This window comes from Cynocephalus volans, chromosome 5, assembly GCF_027409185.1.
Source record: "Cynocephalus volans isolate mCynVol1 chromosome 5, mCynVol1.pri, whole genome shotgun sequence".
NCBI classification, from domain to species: domain Eukaryota; kingdom Metazoa; phylum Chordata; class Mammalia; order Dermoptera; family Cynocephalidae; genus Cynocephalus; species Cynocephalus volans.
The window spans coordinates 162,428,637-162,452,698 of NC_084464.1; the positions used below are offsets into that span (position 1 = coordinate 162,428,637).

Genomic DNA, 24,062 nt, shown 5'->3' on the forward strand with positions numbered 1-24,062 from the left:
GTTAGACGTTTCTATAGATGTTCTTATCAGACAAGTGGCTTTCAAGTTTTGTAATATCAGAGAACTCTTCTTCAAACAACATCTTACAATCACAAGAGAATGAACCCTGTAACTTGAACTCCTTGGCTAAATAAGGAAGCAGAGCTTCAGCTTAACCTTGGCTACTTTAAATAAATCATCATTGTAAATTATCAGAAGCTAAGTTCAAAATACTTATATTCCCAACTATATTTACATAGTTAGGAATGTGCTTAAGCAGTATTTTCTATTAAGTACAATGCATGTGAAAAATATATTTTAAGTGATTCTTTTTAAAAGGATTAAGCCTAATATGTTTAAATACAAGGTATACACTTAAGATTAAACAAATTACATATAAGATGATAAATGTCAGTTACATGTTATTTATTTTTCAAAAGACTAGACATCAGTGTCACTGTTTTTAGAGTTACTATAATTCTATTATACACCAATATACATACAACAAAAAAGAAGTAAAACCATCCTGAGATTTAGTATCTACTGTTGTCCAAATACAATTCAGTGTCACCCTTTTTTAAGTTCGCTAGAAGAGTAGAAAAGTGATTCAAGAAAAGGAAGAAGAGATGACTACAAGAATATATCTAAAAGATATGATATATTTAGCCTAAAGAAAAATCAGAATTAACAATGATTTTCTCAAACTATGAAAAAGTAATCATAAGAAGGATGTTGAGCAACTGTTTCTTTTCTCTACCAAAGACAGAATTGCAGGAAGTGAACTTAAATTGAACTGAGCACTTCAGATAACTCTTACAGAACAGCATCCCGTGACAATAACAGAAGTAAACTCTGCAGCAAGCTTCCAACAGTAACTTTGAATTTTTTTGTTTTTGTCATAGCTGTCAGCATTATTTGTGTGTTGTTCGAAGACATACAATGTACATCTTTTCTGAATGATTTAGCCATAGGAACTTTATTACTGAATTTAATAAAATCTTCAAGTTACACTTAAGTTTCATAATTCAATAATCATAGAATATCTTATACAACCCTATATTATTACATGATCATTTATTTAACATTATAAAATATTTATTGCCTCTATACACTGAATCCTCAAGTATACATGGGTTTCTTTCTGAACTCTCAACTCTGTATCATTGGGTTTATTTGTGTACCGTGCTGTTTTAATTACTGTAATTTTATAGTACAATTTATGATTTGGCAATGCAAGTCTTGCCTTGATTCTCAATGTTTCAAAGTACTCATAATTTACAAGACACATAACTTTGTAGCTTTCATTAGTGAAGAGTCTACATTAATGCATTAATAAATCATTAATAAATGGTGGGTGCAATGTAAGGTTCTAAAGAAATTTACAAAGGAAATGGGAGCTTTATTTCTCAAAATCAATTAATATAATTTTTGACCTAAGGATTTGACTGGGATACTCAGATTAATAAGAACAAAAATATTAAACTCACTATTTTCATAGAAGGAGGCATAAAACCATCAACAGACAATATTTTAGAAGGTATTAAGACTACTATGCATGTGTTTACATACTGAATTTATCTATAAGATCCAGTGTTGAACTGAGTCTCTAAAATTAAATTCCCACTCTAATATTGTATAAATCTACGAAAACTTTTGTTTAAACAAACATTTTATATGGGCTAGAGATAAAAACTATAACTAAAAACAAGGAAAAGATTCAAAGTTCCAAACCTCAACCACTTCTATCTTTTCCAGAGAAGAAATTAACTGCCTTCTGGATATCACATTGACAAATGGCTGCTGTGATTCTTCTTTTGAATTGAGAGCTTGAGAGGTGACATGACAACTAGTCCCTCCACATACCAACTAGCAGAGATGAGACTGCCCACAGAGCTGGAAATCAATGCAGTCAGAGGCCAGGAGGTGCTAAGGAGGAATTAGCTTTTTCAGTTTTTCAAAGAAACTCATTATGTATGTAAGCCAATATTTTTGTGATAACAGCAAATTTTTATCTATATTTCTAAAGTTAGATAATTTAAACTAAAAAGATTGGTAGCAGTGGTCATAACCAATAGCTTGAATCAATGAAGAAATAAAAAAGCATTCAAATTATAAAAAAGCAAATTTGGAGAAATAAATAGATTTGGTAGAAAATGAACAGGAGACTAGACTACTACAATTTATAAAAACACTTTTTTAATGAAATGAAAAAATCTGATTCATCCATATAAATAAGTATACTTCACTTGTTAAACACTTTCTCTCATCTTTTTTTCTATACACAATTCAAAGATCACTTTATTCGTGAAACTTTGTTTTAATGTTAAGACTTCCACTCACAACCAGTTAAATTTTAGAAATTAAAAATTATTTAGGCTTACTGTTAAGTTATTTTCCTTATGAGACACTAGATGGCACTGAATAGAAAACAAACTTAGATGTATGTAGATGGGCATGACAGCAACTAGCCCCTACATTCGCCTGAAACTGAAATATGGATAACTAATTTTGTTTGCATTATTTTTAAAAATAAACTTGCTAGAGTCCATTGTACAATTGAAAAATATCACACAAGTACTACAAACCACCAGCTCTAAATACAAAGAATGTAATATTTTCAGGCAACTGTTTAAGGTATATATACTAAAGATAAAACTTGGATTCTTCTGCTTTTCCATTTTTTCCCAATTTGTACCCAAAGTAACAAAACTGTTTGAAATGTGTTCTTCCAAGCGTATGGGTAATGAAAACTAAGTAATATGAAGGGGGAAAAAATCTATGTCCTTAAAAGAGGCAGTGCATTAGGGCAGAAAGAGCAGAGCTGCTCTTTATGAAAAGCACAAAAACTTTGCAATGGGAGCTTATGGAATAAGACTCGAGTAAAGGCTTTGGCTTTTGACTGGCTGTATGAATTCGGACAGTCACTTAACCAAACTAGACCTTGGTTACCTCATCATTAAAATGAAAAGATTAGATTAGATAATCTTGAAGTATCTCTTTCAGCTTTGACATTCTACAAATCAAGTTGTTCTATAACCATCTAGCTGCTCATGTTCACAGGTAAAATAAAAATAACAAACAACTGTTTAACTAAGCTTTCTTACCAAACCTATAAATTATGGAGAGGTTACCTTATGAAAAGCTATCAACGAACTTTTGAAATAAAAATTTTAAAGTATAATTAAAGTTCATAAGGTTTTCAGCTTGCACAAACAACTATTATGGATAACTCAAGTAAAACCATAATAATAATATTAAAGTATAACATATGACAGTTTAAATATGTGACTAAGTTTAAATGAATAAAAATGGGTTGAACTAATGAATGAATGTATTTTTGTTCTCTTATTTATCAGTGCTTCAAGAATACAAATGAAATGTTTAACACTACAAGGATGTGAATCTTCCATCACAAACAACTTTGTTCAGACGGTTAGCAAAACTGCAACTCATTTTCATAAACATTATTCTCTAAATATTCCATTAAGTATATTTGACGTTTTTCTTTGTGCATGGAATTACTTGGCATATTATTTATGTTTAAATTCCAAGGTTTAATTTTGTTTGTTTTTTAGCCATTATGAGAATCCTAAAAAGAATTCTTAAATAGAGTTAAGTGCATCAAAGTTAGGGTCTTTCTCAGAAAAGAAACCCCAAGTTGCTAAATCCTAAAATAATATGCTGAGTTTAATATATATGTGCTATATATATTATATATATTTTTATATATATAAAAAAATTTGGATAAACCTAAGCAATATTACTAACCTTCTTTAAGTTGTTTTTTTGATCTGTCAGTAACTAAAAATACTATTGTATTTGTTTATTTTCCTTAGTATGATTGTTTTGCTTTATAAATTTCAATACATCGATTATCTATTCTATAAACTTCATTACTATTCTACCTTCACTGGGGACTAAACCCTCCACAAATAAGAAGTGACCCTTTTTTTCCAATTTAATCCATTTATTCCTTGAATTAAAATTTGTTATTGATCTTGTGTCACCTGCTCTCCTTTTGTCTGCATTTTCCTGCAACAGAAGACAGTATGGGTTTTTTTCACCTGACTTAAGAGTTATTTTTCTTTTAACAGCTGGGTCTACTTCACTAGTAATTTTTGTTGTAATTACATAATGATTTCTATATCATATTTTATATTTTATTTTCAGTGCTTTTTACTATTTAATTGGTTTTCTATTTCCTGCTTAACTTTCTGTGTTTTTTAAATTTTGTGTCTCTGGTAACATGAATGTGGGTTTTCAAATTCTATTAATAAAATTTTTGACATTTAAATATTAATGAAATTATATTTCTCACTACATCAATTTCAGAAATTAAATTATTGCTACTGACTCTCATTTATGAGAAAAAAATAAATACTTTTATAAGAATTTTATTATTCCTCCCAACATTTTTTAACCATAGGTATTTGTTGATATAGACTGAACATTGTCTCAATCTATTTGGGTTGCATCATTATAATTTTGCCACTAAAGTATACAATTTGTTTAAAAATTTGAGTTATTTAAAGACTTTCTAGCTATGATTTAAAATCCAGAGGTAACTTTTTTAAAGATTATTACCTATAATATGCTACCTTTCATGTACAAAAGAGGAGTGATAGAATATATAAATGTACCTGTTCACATGTACAAAAATTTTATTTGACTTAATATGGTCAGCTTACATTTTAGAAGTATATCAACTTCTGTTGCAAGTAATACAGCAGATTAGATAATTTGACTGACACTCTTGAAAAAAAAAACAATTTAAAAATTATTCAGAGGCTGGATAAAGTATATTCTACAAATCTTTTATAATGCATCACTGGGCTGAGAAGAATAAAAGGAATTCACAGAAACTGAAAGAGAAGTAAATAAAGGAACCTGGCTAGATAACCAAATCCCACAGCTGGCTTTTTCTTGAGGATACCAGCTAAAGCCTAGATATATTGATTTTCCCTGCATGGCAAATAGGAGACAAGAGGTAAAATCTGGGACCTTTCTACATGGCAAGTCTAGTAGGAGACTCCTTCATAGGTCCAGGAAAGGCAATGAGCTATACTCTCATATTAGACTGAAGGGGAAAAACACTTGCCCCTACAATGGGACTACAAGGAAACAGAAACTGAAATTAGTACTAGTAGGAAAATAAAAATTACCTCTGAGAAAACATAACTGCATTGTATGAATTTCGACTTTAATCCATACCACTTTGCAGTCTGAAAAAAATATCAACCATATAATCTGTTTTAAAATAATTCTGGATTGGTAGCAGCTCAAGTGACTGCCAAAAACAAATACACACCTACCTCTGGGAAAGAAACAGGAAAGGAACTTCAAACAATAACCACTCGAGAATATCCACTTAAAGGACCCAAGAAAGAATATTGTTCACAGTAAAAAAAAAAAAAAAAAGAAAACCATAAAACACATGAACAAGTAAGCCACCATTTGTGAGAGGCAGACAAAACAAAAACCAAGAAACTGTAAAATCAGAAAGAATATAAAAGAGTTATAGATCATATATTTCAAGAAACAAAAGATAAGCATGAAAATATGACCAGGGAATAAAACGTATAATGAAGGACTGAAACAAACTGAAAAAGAACAAACAGTATCTTTATAATAGTCGATATTTGGAGAGATATTTTTTATCAACCTGTATTCTTTATCTACCAAAGGTATTTTTCAAGAAAGTGGATGAAATAATTCATATTCAGATACAAAAACTGAGAAAGCTTTTCATCAGAACACTCTCACTAAGGGAAATTCTACAGTGTACTTCAGACAGAAGAAAAATTATTCCAAATGGAAGACCTGAGATGCAAGAAAAAATGAAAAGCAAAGAAAATGGCAATTATGTAGATACTTCCAAGGAAACACTTGAGTGAACTTAAGCCTTCGGACAAAGTCCTCTTCATACTTAAAGAAATCCCTGGGTTAAGGAAATAATAAGGGCTTAGTTACCAACATGGAATGCATAAAAGGAAAAATACAGTGAACAAAACACAGTAATTATCCCCCCAAATTATCCTGCAAGGCAGAGAAGGTCTCTGCCTTCATAAAATTTATGTTCTAGTGAGAAAGCCAGATAAACAAATAATCACACAATTCACAGATAAACAAACAATTATATACTCAGCTTAGTTCCATGAAGGAGAAGTATATGATATTAAGAAGGCAAAATACAATGGGATTTGACTTAGGAAGGTCAGAGAAAGTTATGATTTTTCCATATGGCCTGCTGTTCCTAGGGATATCATGCTGAATGAGACAAACTCGTCCCTGAGAAGTGGAAAAGAAAGAAGCAGCAAGGAATCGCTGTCCCTGGAGAGAACCATCCAAAGTGAATTAATTGGCCTTAGGAGTTTAGAATATAAAGCCTGAGAGGATGTGATGCCCATTGCTTAATTAAGCTACAAAAGTGAAAGATAAGTAAAAGTGAAAGACTGAGAACTGATATACACAGAATCATAGTTTAGATATTTTAGATAAAAAATCTTTTTCTAAATCATATATGAAGAAGCTACTTCACTGAGGTCAACGTACAAAGAAGTCTGAAAATAGCAAAGCAAAACAAACAAAAAACCAGCCAAATGATTAAGAACACGGGTTTTGGAGTATAAAAGACGTATCTAGGAAATCAGCATTTGGGGGCTCACACCCACTTCAGCTGCATGGCGTCTTGTCGCCTGTGCTTCTCCATTTCCACACACTAGCCCTGCCCACTCTCTTTCACATGTAGCCGAAGAGGGCCACCCTGCAGTGACAACCTCAGTTTGAGCGTGCGCCTCACTCCTGTTCAGGTGAACATCTAGAACTGCTGAGTCTCAGATCCAGGTTCAGCAGAGAATCTGACAGGTCCCGGCTTGAGTCTCATGTCCACAATGATCTGAAGAACCACGATCCAAAGGAGACAGTTCCAGGAAACAAGCAGGACCGCATGGCCAGCCTTACTGGTTGTTTGGAGGCCATCCCGGGATGCGTAATGAGACATTGACTGCCATAATTACACTGAGCTCACATAGATATCAGCCAATTATAAAAATAATGGCAGACGGTATAATGATTTTCTAAAAAGAATTCTTAATTTTCAATAAAAATCCCAAAATATTAGAAATAAATTTTTTAAATGAATAGGAAAAAAGTAATACCCATTTGTCATTTTAGTGGCTTAGCCATTTTAGAATACTATCAATGTCTGAAATATAGTTTAAAGTATTTAGAAGTGGTAGTAATATCTGAATGATGCAATTTAATAAACTTTCTTGTCTTACTACATATATGAAAAGCACGAGGAGAGGTACTAGTAGGATACAATAATAAATAAGAAAAGTCCTTGCCCTAAGGAGATTTTAATCTTGTGAGGTAATAAACATAAGGAAGTTATTATAATACAAGGGAAAAACAATGGCTGTGGAAATGAAAAGGATCAGTTATAAGTTAGTTAAATCAGCCAATAAACATTTTTCATGCAACTACTTTCATGCTTTGCATTACTGTAATTCAAGAGTAGCATTAAAAGTCTTGGAACATTTTTGTCTCAATTCCATTAACATTTTATATAATGCAAACAGTAATATTTTGTTTATTCAAGAATACAGGTATCACATTACAAAAACACATCCCAAATATCAAACGGCGAACACATAAGAAATACACAGCAAAAGTTTTCCAAATAAATCTATAAGTGAATTTTATACATTTAAGCTATGATAAGTATTGTTGTCTCAGATCATGCCAAAATATATTATATGTCTTTAATATATAACAAAAACCAAATGCCAGTAATTAAACATCTTTGAAATACTTTTTATGCCTAAATGTTGCCATTACTAAAATTCTTGATTGTAATAACCACATACAGAAACAAAATACAAATTGAGTTTAAAGTACTTAATTGTGATATATGTTAAGTTGTTTGTAACGTGGTTTTTTGAAACAAGCGTATGATACTTTCTTATCTAGAGTACTGAAATCTGATCTAGAGTACTTACATTATTGCACTCTCCAAGAAAATACAGTGCAAATCCATCAGCTTTTGTGGCTGCCAAAGGGAAAAAAAAAAAAAAAAAGGAAAAAAAAACTAATCTCAATGGACGAATATAACATGTATAAATTCTCTATGGTGAGACTCAGATATGAGTCTACGGAATGGATTTGTTAAAATAATCAATGGTCGTGCAGTAAATAGAATAAAATAATTTATAGCTTTACTCAGCAACAGAATTAAAATATTTTCATATATTTTTCTCAGTAACTACAAAATTTAAGATATGACATCCTCAAATGCATATAGCAGTGAATTCCGAATTACTATAGAATATTTTTTAAATTTGAGAATTATTAAATTTTTAAAGTATTAAGAAATAACAAAAGCAATATTCATGATATCAAATAACCAAAATAATCACTGACCAAAAAGGATGATGTATTCATTCACATGTCATTACTGAAGTGAACATAATTCAACTTATCTAGAATTGCTTCAGGGTCATATGACGACCATTACCATAGCAATCAATGGCATAGTGTTAGAGGGACTGCCTAAATTTAAACCCCCACTAAACTCCTTTTTACCTGTGTGTCTTTAGCCTCTCTATTCCACAGACTCCTCATCAGTAAAATGGTGATAATAATAGAAATCACCTCAAGAGGTTTTAAGGAAAATAAATGAGTTAATGCATGTAATATGTGTGGGAAAGTGCCTAGCACACAGTAAAATACATAATAAAAATGTTATCACTATCATTACATCATGTATATTTTTATTTTCAAATAAAAAGAGATGCCTTCACCATAGTGTGCATCCTTCTAAAAATTTCACATCCCAAAAAAGGTGCATTCCTCTAAAAAATTACCTTTCTGATGTAACTTTCCCCATTCTATTCACAATATAAACCATTTCTTACATAGTATAAAATTTTTCATTTACCCAAACAAATTTAAAATGCTTATTCCTCCTTAAAAATTAATGATTTCCTTTATAAAGATGTGATTTTAATTCAGTATAACTATACTTTCCAAAGAAAACTAGGTATTAACTAGAAGGCATAGTATATTCCATTTATATATCAGGCAGACACTTAATAGAGATTAGATAATTTAGGAATTTTTAGGTTTGACTTATTCTGGTAGTTTCATAATAAAATATTTTCACTTCAGACTTAGTCTAGCAGTAGAAGTAAATAAATGACTTTCATCTGTCTCTTTGTAAATAAATCATGTTAGGTTACTTTTTGCAATGGAATAAAATAATCTTCTGTTTAAGTTTTCTAGGAGGAATACAAAATGTTTCTTACCTATTTTAATGATGCTACTCAATTCATAGAGGAGTAGATGGTTGTCTCCTCCTGTATCCAGCCGCTGTTCTATATAGCTGTTTAGTTCATATACAACTCCCTGCATATTCGTATCTTGGTACTTTGTATAGAAAATAACAAAAATAAAGGGAATAGTTAAATAAAATAAAATAAAAATTACTTAGTTTATAAAATATACTATTAATACATGACTTCATATACTAGCTGTTTATTATTCTTTTATAGAGCATGATTTAAATATTGTAATTATATAAAATAGATTGAAAATTAAAATTGCTATGACTTCTTGAGAATTATCCATAGACTGCATCTATGCTGCATATTTATATTAAAATATCAATGTTACAAATTATAACTTTATGAATTTTTATGTATAATATATCAGGTAACTTGATTAGCAAAAACAGTACAAAAGTTTGCCAAGTGAAATACTGTAAGATGCTGAAAAAATCTACCATGGGCACTGCACTCGGTGAAACAAGCTCCCTAGCAATGAACATTAACTAATCTGCTCTCAATCTTGCCACCATACAGGAAGGACAGGCTTGCACAGAAATGCCACTGCTGCAGTAGCCCCCACCACAAGTCTGCAGCAGTAGGCTTCATCACAACACCAGTGCCAACAGCAGGTGGACAGAAAGCTACCAGACCCCACCCAGCCCTAGCACAAGCTACACTGTCTCTTCTCTAAAGTAATGAAAAACATTCTTCTAACTAATCTCCCTGCTACCAAGCTTGCTAAACAACAGGCAGTGTAAACTTTAAAAATAAAATAATATTTTGTCACTCCTTGGATTAAAATACTCATGGGGCTTCCTACTGCACTTGGAATAACAGACAAATTCCTTACACGAAGGCCTCCCAAACTCTACAAAATGTGGTTCCTATCCATCTTGAGTATTTCATCTCTTGCACCCCAATTCCCTCTATTCTCACTGTCTCAACCCTGGCCATGTGGCTATCTTTCTGTCTTCTTGACCATGTGGATATCTTTCACTCCCAAAGGTCTATTACTTGCTGTTATTCTTGGGCACTGTACTCAACAAATATCTGTGGAATGAACAAATAAATGAACCAATCAGTCAATTATTCAATAAACAGGCACTGACCATCCTGACAATGTGCTATAGCAGGCACTCTTCTAGACACCAGAGACCCTAGAGCAGTGAACAAGATTAAATTTCTGTCGTCAAGGAGCTTACATTCTACTTGGAAGGAAATCAGTAAGTAAAGCGATTTTTTACATGGGTACGCTAAGCAGAGATTCTGGGTGTGATGTGCTAGTGCTGGGTTGACTGAAATTTGTTCCCAAAAGTGGTCTATACTAAATAAAGTTGAAATGCTAGAACTTCCCTGGTATACATTCAAAGTCTTGGAATGCTGGAGTTGACTGATTATGGAAGACCCATTTACCCATCCCCTATCTGTGTTCTATCGACACTCCCTCACCAAGGCCATGAGAAATACATTAACGGGAGGAGTCACTGGCACATGTGAAGAGCTCTCTGGTGTGGGCTGGAAATGAATGTGGGAACAGCAGCCATCCCCCCAGGTTCCCTGAATTCACCAAGAAGACGTGATCTTGGTGTGGCAGGGTCAAGTGCTAGACTTAGTATCCAGAGAGAAGTTGGGTGTTGTTAGCATAATGGACAGAACTGAGGCTGCAATCAGAACGATTGGGCCAGCATAGATCTTTGGCATCAGCTACTTTATCATGGTGTCCCTGGAAATGAACAGGTCAGCCTAAGTTCTGCCCCCGCTCCTTTGTCCAAGCAGAAATGTACTGGCTCAAGTGAACAAAAATTTGACTTCATCACCACAACAAAAAGTCATAATGCCTCAATGAGTTCCCAGAGTTGAGCCAATTCATAGTACCAGAACCCCTTGAATAAAGGGGAGACCAGGTAATCTTGAAGAAGAATCTTGATACATAGGCAAAAAATTTATAGTGCAGATCTTCTTCATACCTTCCCCAAAGAGGCTTGCAGACATTTACCTGGGTTTCTGTGTATGGAAGAAGAGGAAATTACCAGACTTGGGGGACCACTGGACACCAGCTTTACACTGGCACTAAATCTTAAGATTCCCAAACACCACTGTGGTATACCAGTCAGAGGGGCTTATGAAGATCAGGTGATCAATGGAGTTTTAGCTCAGGTCTCTCAGAACTGAGCCCCAGTGGATTCTCAAACAAACCCTGAACTAACTGCAGTTTCAAAATGCACATCTGGAATAGACAAACTCAGCAACTGGCAGAATTCCCACACTTAAGGATCCTCACAAAGAAAGAGTGAGGAAGTGAGACTTGTAGAAATCTGGGGGAAGAACTTTCCGAGTAGAAAGAACAATAGAAATAAATTAATGAATATGACCAAAAAGCTACAAAATAGTAACCTAGCAAGCAACTCTTATACTTCATCACAAACTTGAAAAATTACCAACTGTAACTCTTAGGGTCTTACCTACTGTTGCCATGCCTGTATCTCTTCCCAAACACAGAGAGCTTCAGCTATAAGACCAGGTTCTCCAAGGTGTTCTGCCCTCACAGCTGCTGCATTTCTGGGCTGTACCTAATATATCTGAGGTCTGATTTCCCTTTAGCCCCGTGGACCGTATACTGGCTTTGTTGCATACTCAACCATAACAAACTGCTGACCTCCAGCCCTGTGGCTTTTTATTGCTAAAATTTTATCTTGTTAATAGTTAGCCATAACTTCCCAGTTATTTTCTCGCTCTAGATTTTTTTCCAAGACCTGTTCTTATGCAGGTACCAGTGTGATTGTCATAACTGCATAAAAATCATGAACACTTGAAATCCTGATGCCTCCAAAACATGGCAGCATTGTGGAAGGTCTCAAAAGCTTAAGTTGTTCCTTTATCATCTGTAACAAAATCCTATTTGAGCTATTTCAAGTTTTGAAGAACTCCAGATAATATATTCTACTCTAAACATAACCGCTCTTCCTTACCTCTAATCAGTACCACTAGTTCTATATTTTTCCCCCAAAGTCCTGTGAAAGAGTTTATCTGAGAATGAAGGTAACCTGAAGGAAAGCTGAGCCAATAAAGACTAAGTCATCAGCACCGCACTCTCCCGAGTGAGCCACAGGCCGGCCCTAAAGACTAAGTCATGATGACCGACTTTGAACCCCTAGATCCAGCCATGCAAAAAGCCTTCATGCCTAAAAATCTATGGTTAGACAATTTTTTTTACATGTAGCAATACATTCTCTGAATACTTCACTTTTTTGTGAGGGAGGGGAGCTTAAGCTAGTTATAAGGTGGGTTTTTAGTCATTCAGTAGCAAAGTACTCATACAAATGATATACACACTGACTTCTTCCTCTGACAATGTAATTCTGAGAATAAGCCCTTTACAAATGACCTGTATGCAGATCAATAACCAGCGGTTATCTATCTCAACTGGATAGGATATGCATTGTCACAAACAAGTGAGAATAAGAAGACATTCTGGGATATGGACAGTTTATCACATTTCATTTCATGGGTCTGGGCTTTAGTTTTCTCATTTGTATGACAAGAAGGATGAATTACACTGTCTTTAAGATGCTTTCAACCCTAACTTTATGTGATAATCTCCAACCTAGATTTTAATTTTTTTCTTGTTTATATTGTTTCAAATTCTAACCTTTAACCTAATAGAATATGTCAGCACATACTATTTCCTTTGGTTACTGATTACGACTGTATAAAAAATATAACAGCAAAATGTTTTACTATGATTACTAATTTCATATTTGTATAATATTAACTCTCAAATACTAAATGCCTATCTACATAGTTAGTGAATCATTCAAATGATAATACACTGTAAAACTTAAAACTACATTGAAATATTAAATATTAAGCATAATTATTACTTGATTGTTATTCTTACGCTATTTTGCTACTCATCAGTATTGTTATGAAAGGAAAGGCAGAGGAAACAAATGAAGATGAATGTCAAATCACACACTTCTAAGATGATCTTATGAAAAACACATAATAAAGAAAGCTTACTAAGAAATCAATTCAATTCAACTTTCAGTTCTATGACTTGGCTAATAGAAAATTATAATAGCACACTAATAAAGATACAAAAAAACTTGTATTTGTGCAGTATGTTTAACATTACCAAGTCCTATTATTGCCCTTATTATAAGAACTTACATAAAGTTTACACTGGGTATCACTGAGACATTCAAAATTAAAGATGAGTTAGAATTCCAAGGTAGAGTAAATTGGGAGCTGCACAATTTCCAAAACCTGGGAATCAAATGGGACATCACTATCCCCATTTTCTGCTCCACACTGACTTCACGCAGTACTTGCTTTTTATTAGAGCAACCAGTGAAAACATAGCTTAGAAAGACATGATATTGATGAAAAGATTGTGATGACCTAATATTAAAACTGAACTATGTCAAGGTAACACTAGAACTGTGAACTATGTCAAATTCTGTCCAACATACACTATTGTGTTTCCCATGAAGTTTTAATATGTCCGGATCACCCCTGTGAGTTTGCTGTGGCTCTTCAGGGCATTTGGAACACAAGCCACTCTCTTGCTCAGAGAGATAATTCTACGAGATACAATGGTAATGAATGGAGCAGTATTAATCCTTGGTTCAGAAAGAAACTGAGAGGTGGCAATTCAAGAACCAAATGGGAGCTTGTGATCCCTGTTAGCACTACGAGTCAGCACCAACATATCCTGAAGGGTAACAATACACTAGAAAACATAAGGAGAGGAGTGCTGAATTGGATGTTTACCATAAAAAGGAGATCTGTTCTCAGTATAAATCTCAATATTTATCTTCCTCTCATCACTTTTTAGATTTTTTGTTTTTTAATTTATCACTTTTATAACTTTTTATTTTGACAATTTCAATCTTACAGAAAATCACAAGAACAGTACAAGAAACACCTGTATACCCTTTACCCAATGCTACAGGCTGAATGTTTATATCCCCCCAAAATTCCCATATTGAAATCCCAGCTCCCAATGTAATGATATTAGGTAGTAGAGCTTTTGGGGTGTGATTAGTTCATGAGGACAAAGCCCTCATGAAGGGGTTTAGTGCCTTTATAAAAGAGACTTTAGAGAGCTCCCCTGCCCCTTCCACCATGTGAGGACACAGCAAGATGACAGCTGCCTGCAAAACAGGAAGTGGGCCTTCACCAGACACTGAAGCCAGCATCTTGATCTTGGACTTCTCAGCCTCCAAAACTGAGAGAAATAAATTTCTCTTGTTTATAAGCCACCCAGTCTACGGCACTTTGTTACATAGCTGAACTAAGAAACACATATTTACTAATAGTACACATTTTGTCTTATTTGCTTTATCATTCTCTCAGTAAATTCTATCAATCCATCTTTCTATTTTTACACACACACACACACACACACACACACACACACACACACACACACACACACAATAGTAATAAATATTTTTTCTCAATATTTAAGAGCAAGTTCATGTGATCCTTCCCCCCTGAACATTTTGGTATGCATTTCCTAAGAAAAAGAACATTATGTTACATAGTCACAATACAGTTACCATGATCAGAAAATTTATCATTGCTCCAACAATATTAGCTAATTAAAAATCCACATTCACATCTCATGCATTGTCCCAATAATGTCCTTTACAGCTATCTCCCCCCGCCCCAGGTCCAAGTTAAATCCAAGATCATATATGGCACTTAGCTATCAGATCTCTTTAGTATCTTTTAATGTAAAATGCCTCCTCAGCCTTTCTTTGCATTTCTAGAACTTAATACTTTTGAAGAATACAGGCGAATTTGGATTTGTCTGATGTTTTCTCAAAATCAGATTGAGATTGTGCATTTTGGCAGCAACACAGTGAAGTGATGAAACTAGAACCCCTCATCCCCTTCTTTATCTATCAATTGGCATTCTACGGGGAAGAGCTTTCTGTTTTCTATCATTCATTCATTCATAAATATCAACTCTTATTTTATTCAACAGGGCGTACTCCATTAATATTGTCATTTCATTTGATGCTCAAATTGTCTCAGATTTAGCCAGCAGGAACCCCTTCGAGACTGTATCCTTGTGACATGTCCTCATAATTCTTTCAATACTTCCTTACTTTCTCATCTCATACTTTGCCAGCTTTTGAATCAGCCATTTCTAATTCTCAAAGAAGTCCCAGTTCCTCTGAGTAGGGAGTGATACTTAAAATCCAAGCGCTGGAGCTATATGTATATACACTGCTGTCATTGCTTTTGAACCCTCTCATTTATATAAATATTATATATACGAGAGGATCTCACATAAATACACACACACACACACACACACACAAAGGTATTTATAAAAGTATATATATAATACTATACTTATAAATTTATATATACATATATAAAGAGAGATTAAAAACCATGAGCTCATTTTAATACCTCCAGTTCCAATCAAACACCACAGTGTACATACTAGTATTCCCCATTTCTACATTTGTAATTCTCTTACCAAACAGTGAGAAAGCTGGCTGTCAATATATTTAACATATTTACATATTTCCTAAAGTCTAGGTTGCACAGTGGTAGTTTCAGAATTGCTAGGCCATACCACTGCAAATAGCAAACCTACTAACAAGATATTATTTTTTTACATTTTTTTAGGCAAAATTTTAAAACACTGAAATATACAAGTCTGAAATGTACTATTCATTATATTTTGACAAATAGATAAATCCTTGTAATATTCCCTTATCAAGACATAGAACATTTCATCTCTTTATAAAGTCCCTCCCCTAGTGCTTCCTAATCAGTCCCTGTCCCCAAAGCAGCCACTCCTTTTAACGTTTTTCCACCATAGATTAGTTTTGCCAGTTTTTAGAACTGTATGTAAATGGAATCATATGACATGCACTCTTTTGAACCCGCTTCCTTTGCTCAACAGGATATCAATGAGATTCACCCATGTTGCTGTGTTTTTCAGTACTTTGCTTCTTTCTATTGCTGGTAGAATTCTGTGGTATGGATATAGCACAAATTGTTTATTTGTTCTATTGTTGGACATTTGGAACATTAATGTTTCCAGTTTGGGGCTATTATAAATAAAGCTACTATGAACATTCTTGTAGAAGTCTTTTTTGTAAACATAGGTTTTCAATTATCTTAGGTAAATATAAGAGTATAACTCCTGGGTCACAAAGTGAATGTGTATTTAACTTCACAGGAAACTGCCAAACCTTTTTCCATGCTTTATATCCTTAAGGACAAAATTCTAACAGAATGATTTAGAGATTTAAAAAAATAATAAGTTATAAATAAAGGTCATTTATATCATACAAACACCATAAGCTAAAAAATCCTAACTACTCTAAGAATGAACAATCACAATGAACAAGTAAGGGAATCTGTGAGCCTCCAGGCATGAGGTAGAAGAGCATGGGAGTAGCACAGAAAATGCCACTGACCCTTTGTAAGCGCTTATTTTAAAAAGTTTGAAAATCCTAAGCAGCAAACAAAGGATTGGTAGATATTCATCTTGAGCCTATCCTAGCACTATGGAAAAAAGAAAAACAGCTGCCCTCACTTGTCTCACAATGTAACCGAGCGCAGAGGAAATGTTACACAGAACTGCTTTAAAGTATCATATGGGGTAAAGGAAGACATGGTTTACAAGCATCACAGTTTAGCAGTTTGGAGATGTCATCTTAAAGAATGCTAGAAAAGATGAAGAAAGCTAGAAGAGGAAACACTTAGTGGACAGAAGGGCAGCAAGTAGGATGTTAAAAGGGGTGAAAGCAAACAAGCAGGGATTCTAAAAACAAGTGAGGCACTCCCAATGTGAGAAAACAGAAATAATAAAAACTGACATTCCTAAAGAACATGATAGATTTCAAAGGGCTTTTTATAATATTAACTAATTTAATTTTGGACAAAAAGATTTGCAAGTCGAAAAGGGCTTTTTATAACATTTAATTTAGAAAAAATGATCCACGAGACAAAATAGTTTTAAATTGCTGACTGATACAGCAAACCCTTTTTGATAAGTTTTAAGACTGATAGTAGAAAAGAATTACCTTATCAGTGGCAGATGAATAATGTGAAAGTTAAGGCAATGGAACATGTGGTCTAAATACCTTACTCAAAGATATGTTTCTGAATGTCAGTATGTAGATAAGTCTTTTTTAAACAAATATTTCTTCAACAATGTGTCAAGTACTATTGTAAGTATCAGATAAGGCTCCTGCTCTCATGGAGTTTAAATTTTAATTGAGAGAAATAGATAAACAAGAAAATATCAGCCAGTGATAATATCTATGACAAAAACAAAACATCTTTGATATCTTCATTGCCATCTTTAAGTAATAAACAGCAATCTAGCAGCAATTGTTTTTTTATGCATAATCGCTCTATTACTGAATCATTATTATATTCTTTTCCACACAATAAAGAAATGTGCCAAAACCAATAACCTTTAAACAGGCTTTGATTCTGTGGACCAGGACCAGTTATCTGTAAGGGCTTAATACAGTTCCTCTGTTCTAATACTTTTCAAAATCTATAATCTAACCTAGATTTGTGACTGCCAAGAATGGTGTGACAAAACTAGTAGTAATTTAAAATCTCGTGAAAGAGAAATGTGTCTAGTTCCCATTTTTAAAATGTTTATCAAAATGGTTTGAAATGACTCCTTGCCTACTATCATAATGATTAATAACATATGTTATCTTCTACATATTACCGACACCATTTCATTATCATGGTGCTTTGGGTTGAATGCCCCCCAAAAACTTAACACTCACTGTAACTGTTGAGGATGGGAAATCCTATTATGGTATTTAAAAGTTAGGGCCTTGAAGAGGCGATTAGATTGCAGGAACATGCCATAATGAATGGATTAAAATGGTGGTCATGGGCATGGTTTGGAGGGCTTTAAAAGGAGAGTGAATGAGGAGGTTAGTCTCTCTATGCTCCATCATTTCAAAATGTGATACCCTGAATCACTGTAGTCACCACCACGACAGAGCCCTCACCAGATGTGTTCCCTGGACTTTGGGCTTTCCAGCCTCTGAAACCGTAAGCAATAAATTTCATTTTCTTATAAATTACCCAGTTCCTTTGTTTTAAGCAACAGAAATGGACTAATACACATGGAATCTGGAACAAGTGTAATAAATAAATGGTCCATGTTTAATTTACTGTTAAGAGTATAGTCTTTGCTTTAAGTACAAACAAAAATTAGTCTTTGGCAAACATTTTCCGGTATTTAAATGGCCAGTATGAACTATTTCCATATAGCAGAATGATGTATTCCATTACACAGGGAAGCATTTTGCAGCTAATTCACTCAGGAGCGAACGTTCTTAGAATCGATGCTCCACATAGGTTTCTGAGGTTTCTATAGCTACTGCTAATGACTAGTAGCAAAGCCTCTGAAATGAAATTTAGGCTAAAACAAATAATCCATAGTTTATAAGAATTTTTCTTTCAGGTTATCACAAAACACAAATTCAAGTGCCTGAAGATATTTCAACCTGTGTAATAAGGAAAACACGGACTTTTCTTGCAGGCATCCTGTGAGGGTCTTTCTTTTTAAGGTCAGGTGATTTTCCATCTGGATGAGAAATACTTGTTGGGCTCTTTGATTTTCAAAATTCAAAATGTCATAATTTCACTTTACTTTACATCACCTGTTCCTTTACAGATATGTTGATAATCAACAGGAATAGGATATCTGCCTGCCCTCCAGGAACTTGTTTATAAGTAACATCTTGACCAAAGCTCACATCTTAGCCAAGCTTGATTTAAAGGAAATTATATTTAGGGAGATTTAAACAGATACTTTCTATCCATTTCTCCATGTGTTCTTACTTTTACCCTTGGGTTGTATCACCTGAACCCTGTAGTTACCAGCCGGAGGGAAGGGCGTAAGTAACATGAGAAATTACTCCAGATAATTCTAACATGTGTCTACCCTAGTTCAGCCATCCACTTGGTCACCTTCACTTACTAAACATCAAGCCACATTATAATATTATGCCTTTGAAACTTGAAGATTGCTGTAAAATCAGAAATGTAACTTAGATTTGCGTTTTCATAAGATGCAGTATTAATTAACAGGGCAAAGTTGACTGGTATACTTCCCTTAGAGAATAAATAAATCAAGTTACTTGGGTTTACACTTTACCTGGCTGGAAATTAAAAGCCAGGTTTTCTACTCATCCATAGAAAAGTATTGACTCATAAACTTTTTCTTTTTATTTCCTCCTCTGCTTTATTTGTTTGGTTATATTTGTTTTTCCGATAACCAAATAGAAAATGTCTTTTTAAATGATACAGTAAGAAAAGAAATTGAGAGTGAGTAAATGTAAATTAGTTATAAAGGAAAAGGCAGACCTGCGGTGGGGAGGCTTTGGAAGGTCGATATGGCTCCTCGAAGCACTTAAGGACTGTTTTTCAGCCATACACCCTCTGGGTCCTGTATCATCAAACTCTCTATAACTGAATCATTTTCATAAGTACATACACATACTGTCATTTACTACAGTTTTAAAAAGAAAATAATTAAAAACAAACATCTCTCTTAGCACCCTTCCTATCTAGTTAACACCCCATTTCTCTTCTCCCCTTTAATGCAGAAATTCATAAAACAATTGTCTGTATCTGCTGCCTACAATTTCTATTCTCTGACTCTCTCTTAAACTCACTGTAATCAGTCCAATGAAACAACTCTTACTGAGGTCACCTCCACATTACCAAATCCAAAGGTTACCTCTCAGGACTCCTTGAAATACCAGCAGCAATCAACACAGTTGATCACTGTCAGATTAACAGGATATTCAGGTTCCGTAACTCTTCTTCAATAATTTTGATAATTTATAATTCCCTCAGATTGGCCATTTCATCTAAGTTTTCAAATATGTGAGTATACAGCTATTAATTGATTAATCTCCCTGTTGCCTATATTTATATTCCCTTTCTCATTCCTAACAATTGTATTTTCTTATTTCTTGAAAGATTGCCAAAGAGAATCTATTTTATTGATCTATTTAAGGAAATATGTTTTACATTATTAATCAAGTCTATATTTTAAATTTTGGTCCATTAATTTCTTCTCATATTTTATTAATTCATCCCCTCTACTTTTTAAAAGTTTTTTTTTTTTTTTTTTTTTTTGGTTCTCAGATAAATAAATGTAAGAATATAAATTTTCATCCTATTTTGGTGGCATTAGTTAGGTTTCGTAGACTTTGTCCTCATTTTATATTTGAAGTCTTAAAACGTTATTTTTCAAAAGGTCATCCAGATAAAGAATGCCAAAGCAGGAATTCAAATCTAAGTGTGATTTATACTACACCAGAGAAGCTCTTTTAAATATTTCTCACATAGAAGGTACAGAGATGCATTCACACAGAAAGAAATAGTTAGTTAACATATGAAAATGTTCATTTGCTTTAAATAAGAACATTAAAACAATGTCATGCAATTCACACATAAGATATATAATCGCTATTTTAATGGGGTAAAAATGAAATCTTCAACTGGAACAGTAATTTGATAAACCAACTTAGCAAGCATATTAAATGTCATAATGTAGTCACATCTTTTGACCTAGTGACTTCCGATTCTAGCATTTTTTCTTAGGAAATATTTCACAAGAATAAAACTGCTACATACATAAAGAAAACCAGTCTATGAAAAAATTTGAAACAATCTAAAGATTTAACAATACAATAAAAAAGTAAAAAATTATCACATACAAACTCAATGGGGTATTTTTAGTCATTAAAGATAATATTAGCATAAGATCATAAAAATGTTTATGGTATAATGCAAAATGAAAAAAAAAACAGAAATCAAAATAGTACATGCATCGTAATCATTACTATGTGAATATATGCATGTGAAGAAAAGACTAGAAGGAAATACTCCCAACTGATATTACTGACTGGATTAAAGTAGGTTTAATGTACTTAGAGATATAGTTGTAATCTTTTAAAAATGCAAGTATAAATAATTGTAACAATAAAAGTAGCTCTAGACAAAGTGGATGGGACCGAGATCAAAAAGCACAGATGCTGGGAGTAGCCTTTGGAAGGCAAGTCACAGAGTGATACTCAAGCTCAAATACAAATAGAAGAAGAGAGAAGCTAGAGAGGCATTTCGATACACAGACTAAAAAAACAAAAGGTGCTCAAATCAGACAGCCTCAGCCCCCTCATAAATACCGAGGTAGCTATAACTTAAGTGAGGAGCAAAAATCTAGAATGCCTTCCATGTAAAGAAATCTCATCAAGCCCGTATTACCAAGCAACAGCAAACAGTACACCCAATCAGCAAAGAAAGCTCATATTTAATAGAAAAAATAATAATAACCTAAATAACAACTAAACACAGGTGACATTCAGAACCATGTACTGGGAGTGTTTTCTCTAAGATTGTTGCAATCTGTTTTAAGGAAATTCCACTTAGAAAAATTACATACCTGCATAATAATTATCTGGTCCTTGGTTTAATGATTTTCACAAGCCTCCAGTATATACTCTTAATTTTGAAGTCATTCATTCATTTAAACTAATGATTCCATATTGTTTTGCAAACAGATTAACACAGAAACTCTGGAAATTCTAAATTCTGTACTCAATGACTCTGATTAGTCATGGAACATAATTATGATCACAACTAATCAGATGTTACTCAAGTTTTATTAGAAGTCACATGATTTAGTTGATTAAGTTAATCCTCTTTTTGGGGTTTGAGGGAATGTCTTTTACAGAGTTTACTCTGACTTTTTGAGATGATACATTTTGAAGAGCTGAAGCAACAAAGCATCCATCCCTACGTCTTATGCAGATGGAAGGTTCTTAAGCTGAAATGTCAATTAAGGAAGTTCTATCACCCAGTCCCTCAGGGTCCAACACTCTTTACCAAAACTGTTGGGTAAAAAAAAAAAAAAAAGTTATATTGCAAAGAAGAAAGAATATAGATAATACAAATAGACACAAAGATCTGAATAGCAGGGTAAAAATTCCTCACATGAAATTGCCAAAATATTCCTCAAGGAAGTAATGTTCAACTTCATATGAACTTCTTTCCTTTTCTGTAAAATTGAGCATTGCTCTACAGTTCAAATTTGTAGTAAACATTCTGAAGGAAAACAATCTATTTTACTCAACTTCTTGTTAGGATGAATGAGATCCTAAATCTACTGTTAAGTGTTTTTATGTATTCAGACATACATTTTACATCCTAAACTTTTGAGTGATATTACTATTGCAAAGCAATGTGACTGCAACCAAATAAAACTAGGCTTTATAAAGAAAAACTTTAAATAAACTTCTGAAATTGAGATGGAAAAAGAGAAAAAAAGAGAAAAAGAGAGCAAGAGAGTTTGTAAGTGTCTTCAGGCTATAGCTTTTTAGTGCTTCCATCTGCTGTTAGAAATATCAAACCTACAAATGGCCAACATCACCTGGACACTTATCACATGTCACTCCATATATCCACCGCATGACCCACTCCTCTCTCCCTGGCAATCAAATCCTTCCATTGTGCCCTGGAACTCACTATAATCAGCAAACCTTTAACTCCTCTGAAAATCTTTAACTCCTTCGAAAAATTTTTTTTTTTTTTTTACTTTTTACCCTAACTGGAACCTTCCTGCCCTCCTTATGACACTACTTCTTCCTATAGAAAAACTAATCATCACATAATATAAAATTAATCTGTAGAATGTATAGTCATGTGTATTAAGTAGATAATTCAGAAATTTCTTAAATGCTATAACATATTTTATAAACAGGAAGAAAAGACTGGCTACCCCCCCCCAAAAAAAACCAATTATTTTAAAGTTGGCATCCTATGACCTTTTCCCCCTTAATTTTACTAAATAAGCAAAGAAAGTGAAAACAAGTGAAAAGCAGAATTAGTGATGAAAATGGGCAACTGTAACAACTTCACGCCATAAATTTCAAGACAACTTTGCTGAGCATAAGACCAGTGAAGCCAAACTGAAAAGAGTTACTAAGGGCTTACTTAAAATTTCCCTTCCCAAGAAAACGACACTGCTGCATAACGTAAATGAAAAATATTCTGGGGAAAACAATGAAATAGGATCCCAATTTAACATGGCAAAAGCTGGATATGAGATCATGCTATGTCTGCAGTAGGGCCCTGTATTAGCAAAACACTGAACAGAGACCCAGAAAAACTTCATGATTCACTTACAGAATTGAGCATTCTTTAACTTGGCATACAGAAACACTAAATAGAATGGATACAGTCATAATGTTTACCAGGCCAAGTTAAAATGAAGACGCGATAATGAAATCTGGATTCCAGTACAGCAGTTTGTTTTAATCACTTTGGAGAAAAATCAAAGATCACTCTCCATGGAAATGTCTACAGCTACGGTCCCTGGGCAATTCCCCTCAGTCACTTCAGACTGAACTAGGGCCACTGACCCTATTATCTAGACTTCCCAACATGAAATTTTGACAGGAGAATTCTAAGGACATTTACACAAATAGTAAACAGATGTAAGGAAAATTCTTCTACAAATAACAGACCTAATGTCATTCAAGGATAAACAAATATTAGAAAAAGAAATCAAGAAATGACCGCTCAACATATGTAACATTTAAGAAAAAAGAAAAAGACCTACTGAAAATACCCAAGTTGTAAGTATTATACTAGTAAACGCGAGATAAAAGCTAATTATGGACGTCAAGGGAGGAAAGATATATGCAAATGGTTTTAGGAAAGCATCTGATT

General features: G+C 33.5%; 1 protein-coding gene across 1 annotated transcript in view; it reads right to left on the reverse strand.

The window, feature by feature from the left end:
* PDE10A (phosphodiesterase 10A) overlaps positions 1 to 24,062 on the reverse strand; it is a 307,572-nt gene that overhangs the window by 97,586 nt on the left and 185,924 nt on the right. Inside the window, exons 4-5 of the mRNA XM_063098382.1 lie at positions 9,285 to 9,405; positions 7,980 to 8,029 (exon numbers count right to left, since the gene is read on the reverse strand). Coding sequence (XP_062954452.1) covers positions 7,980 to 8,029; positions 9,285 to 9,405 — 171 coding nt within the window. The remainder of the gene's footprint in view (positions 1 to 7,979; positions 8,030 to 9,284; positions 9,406 to 24,062) is intronic.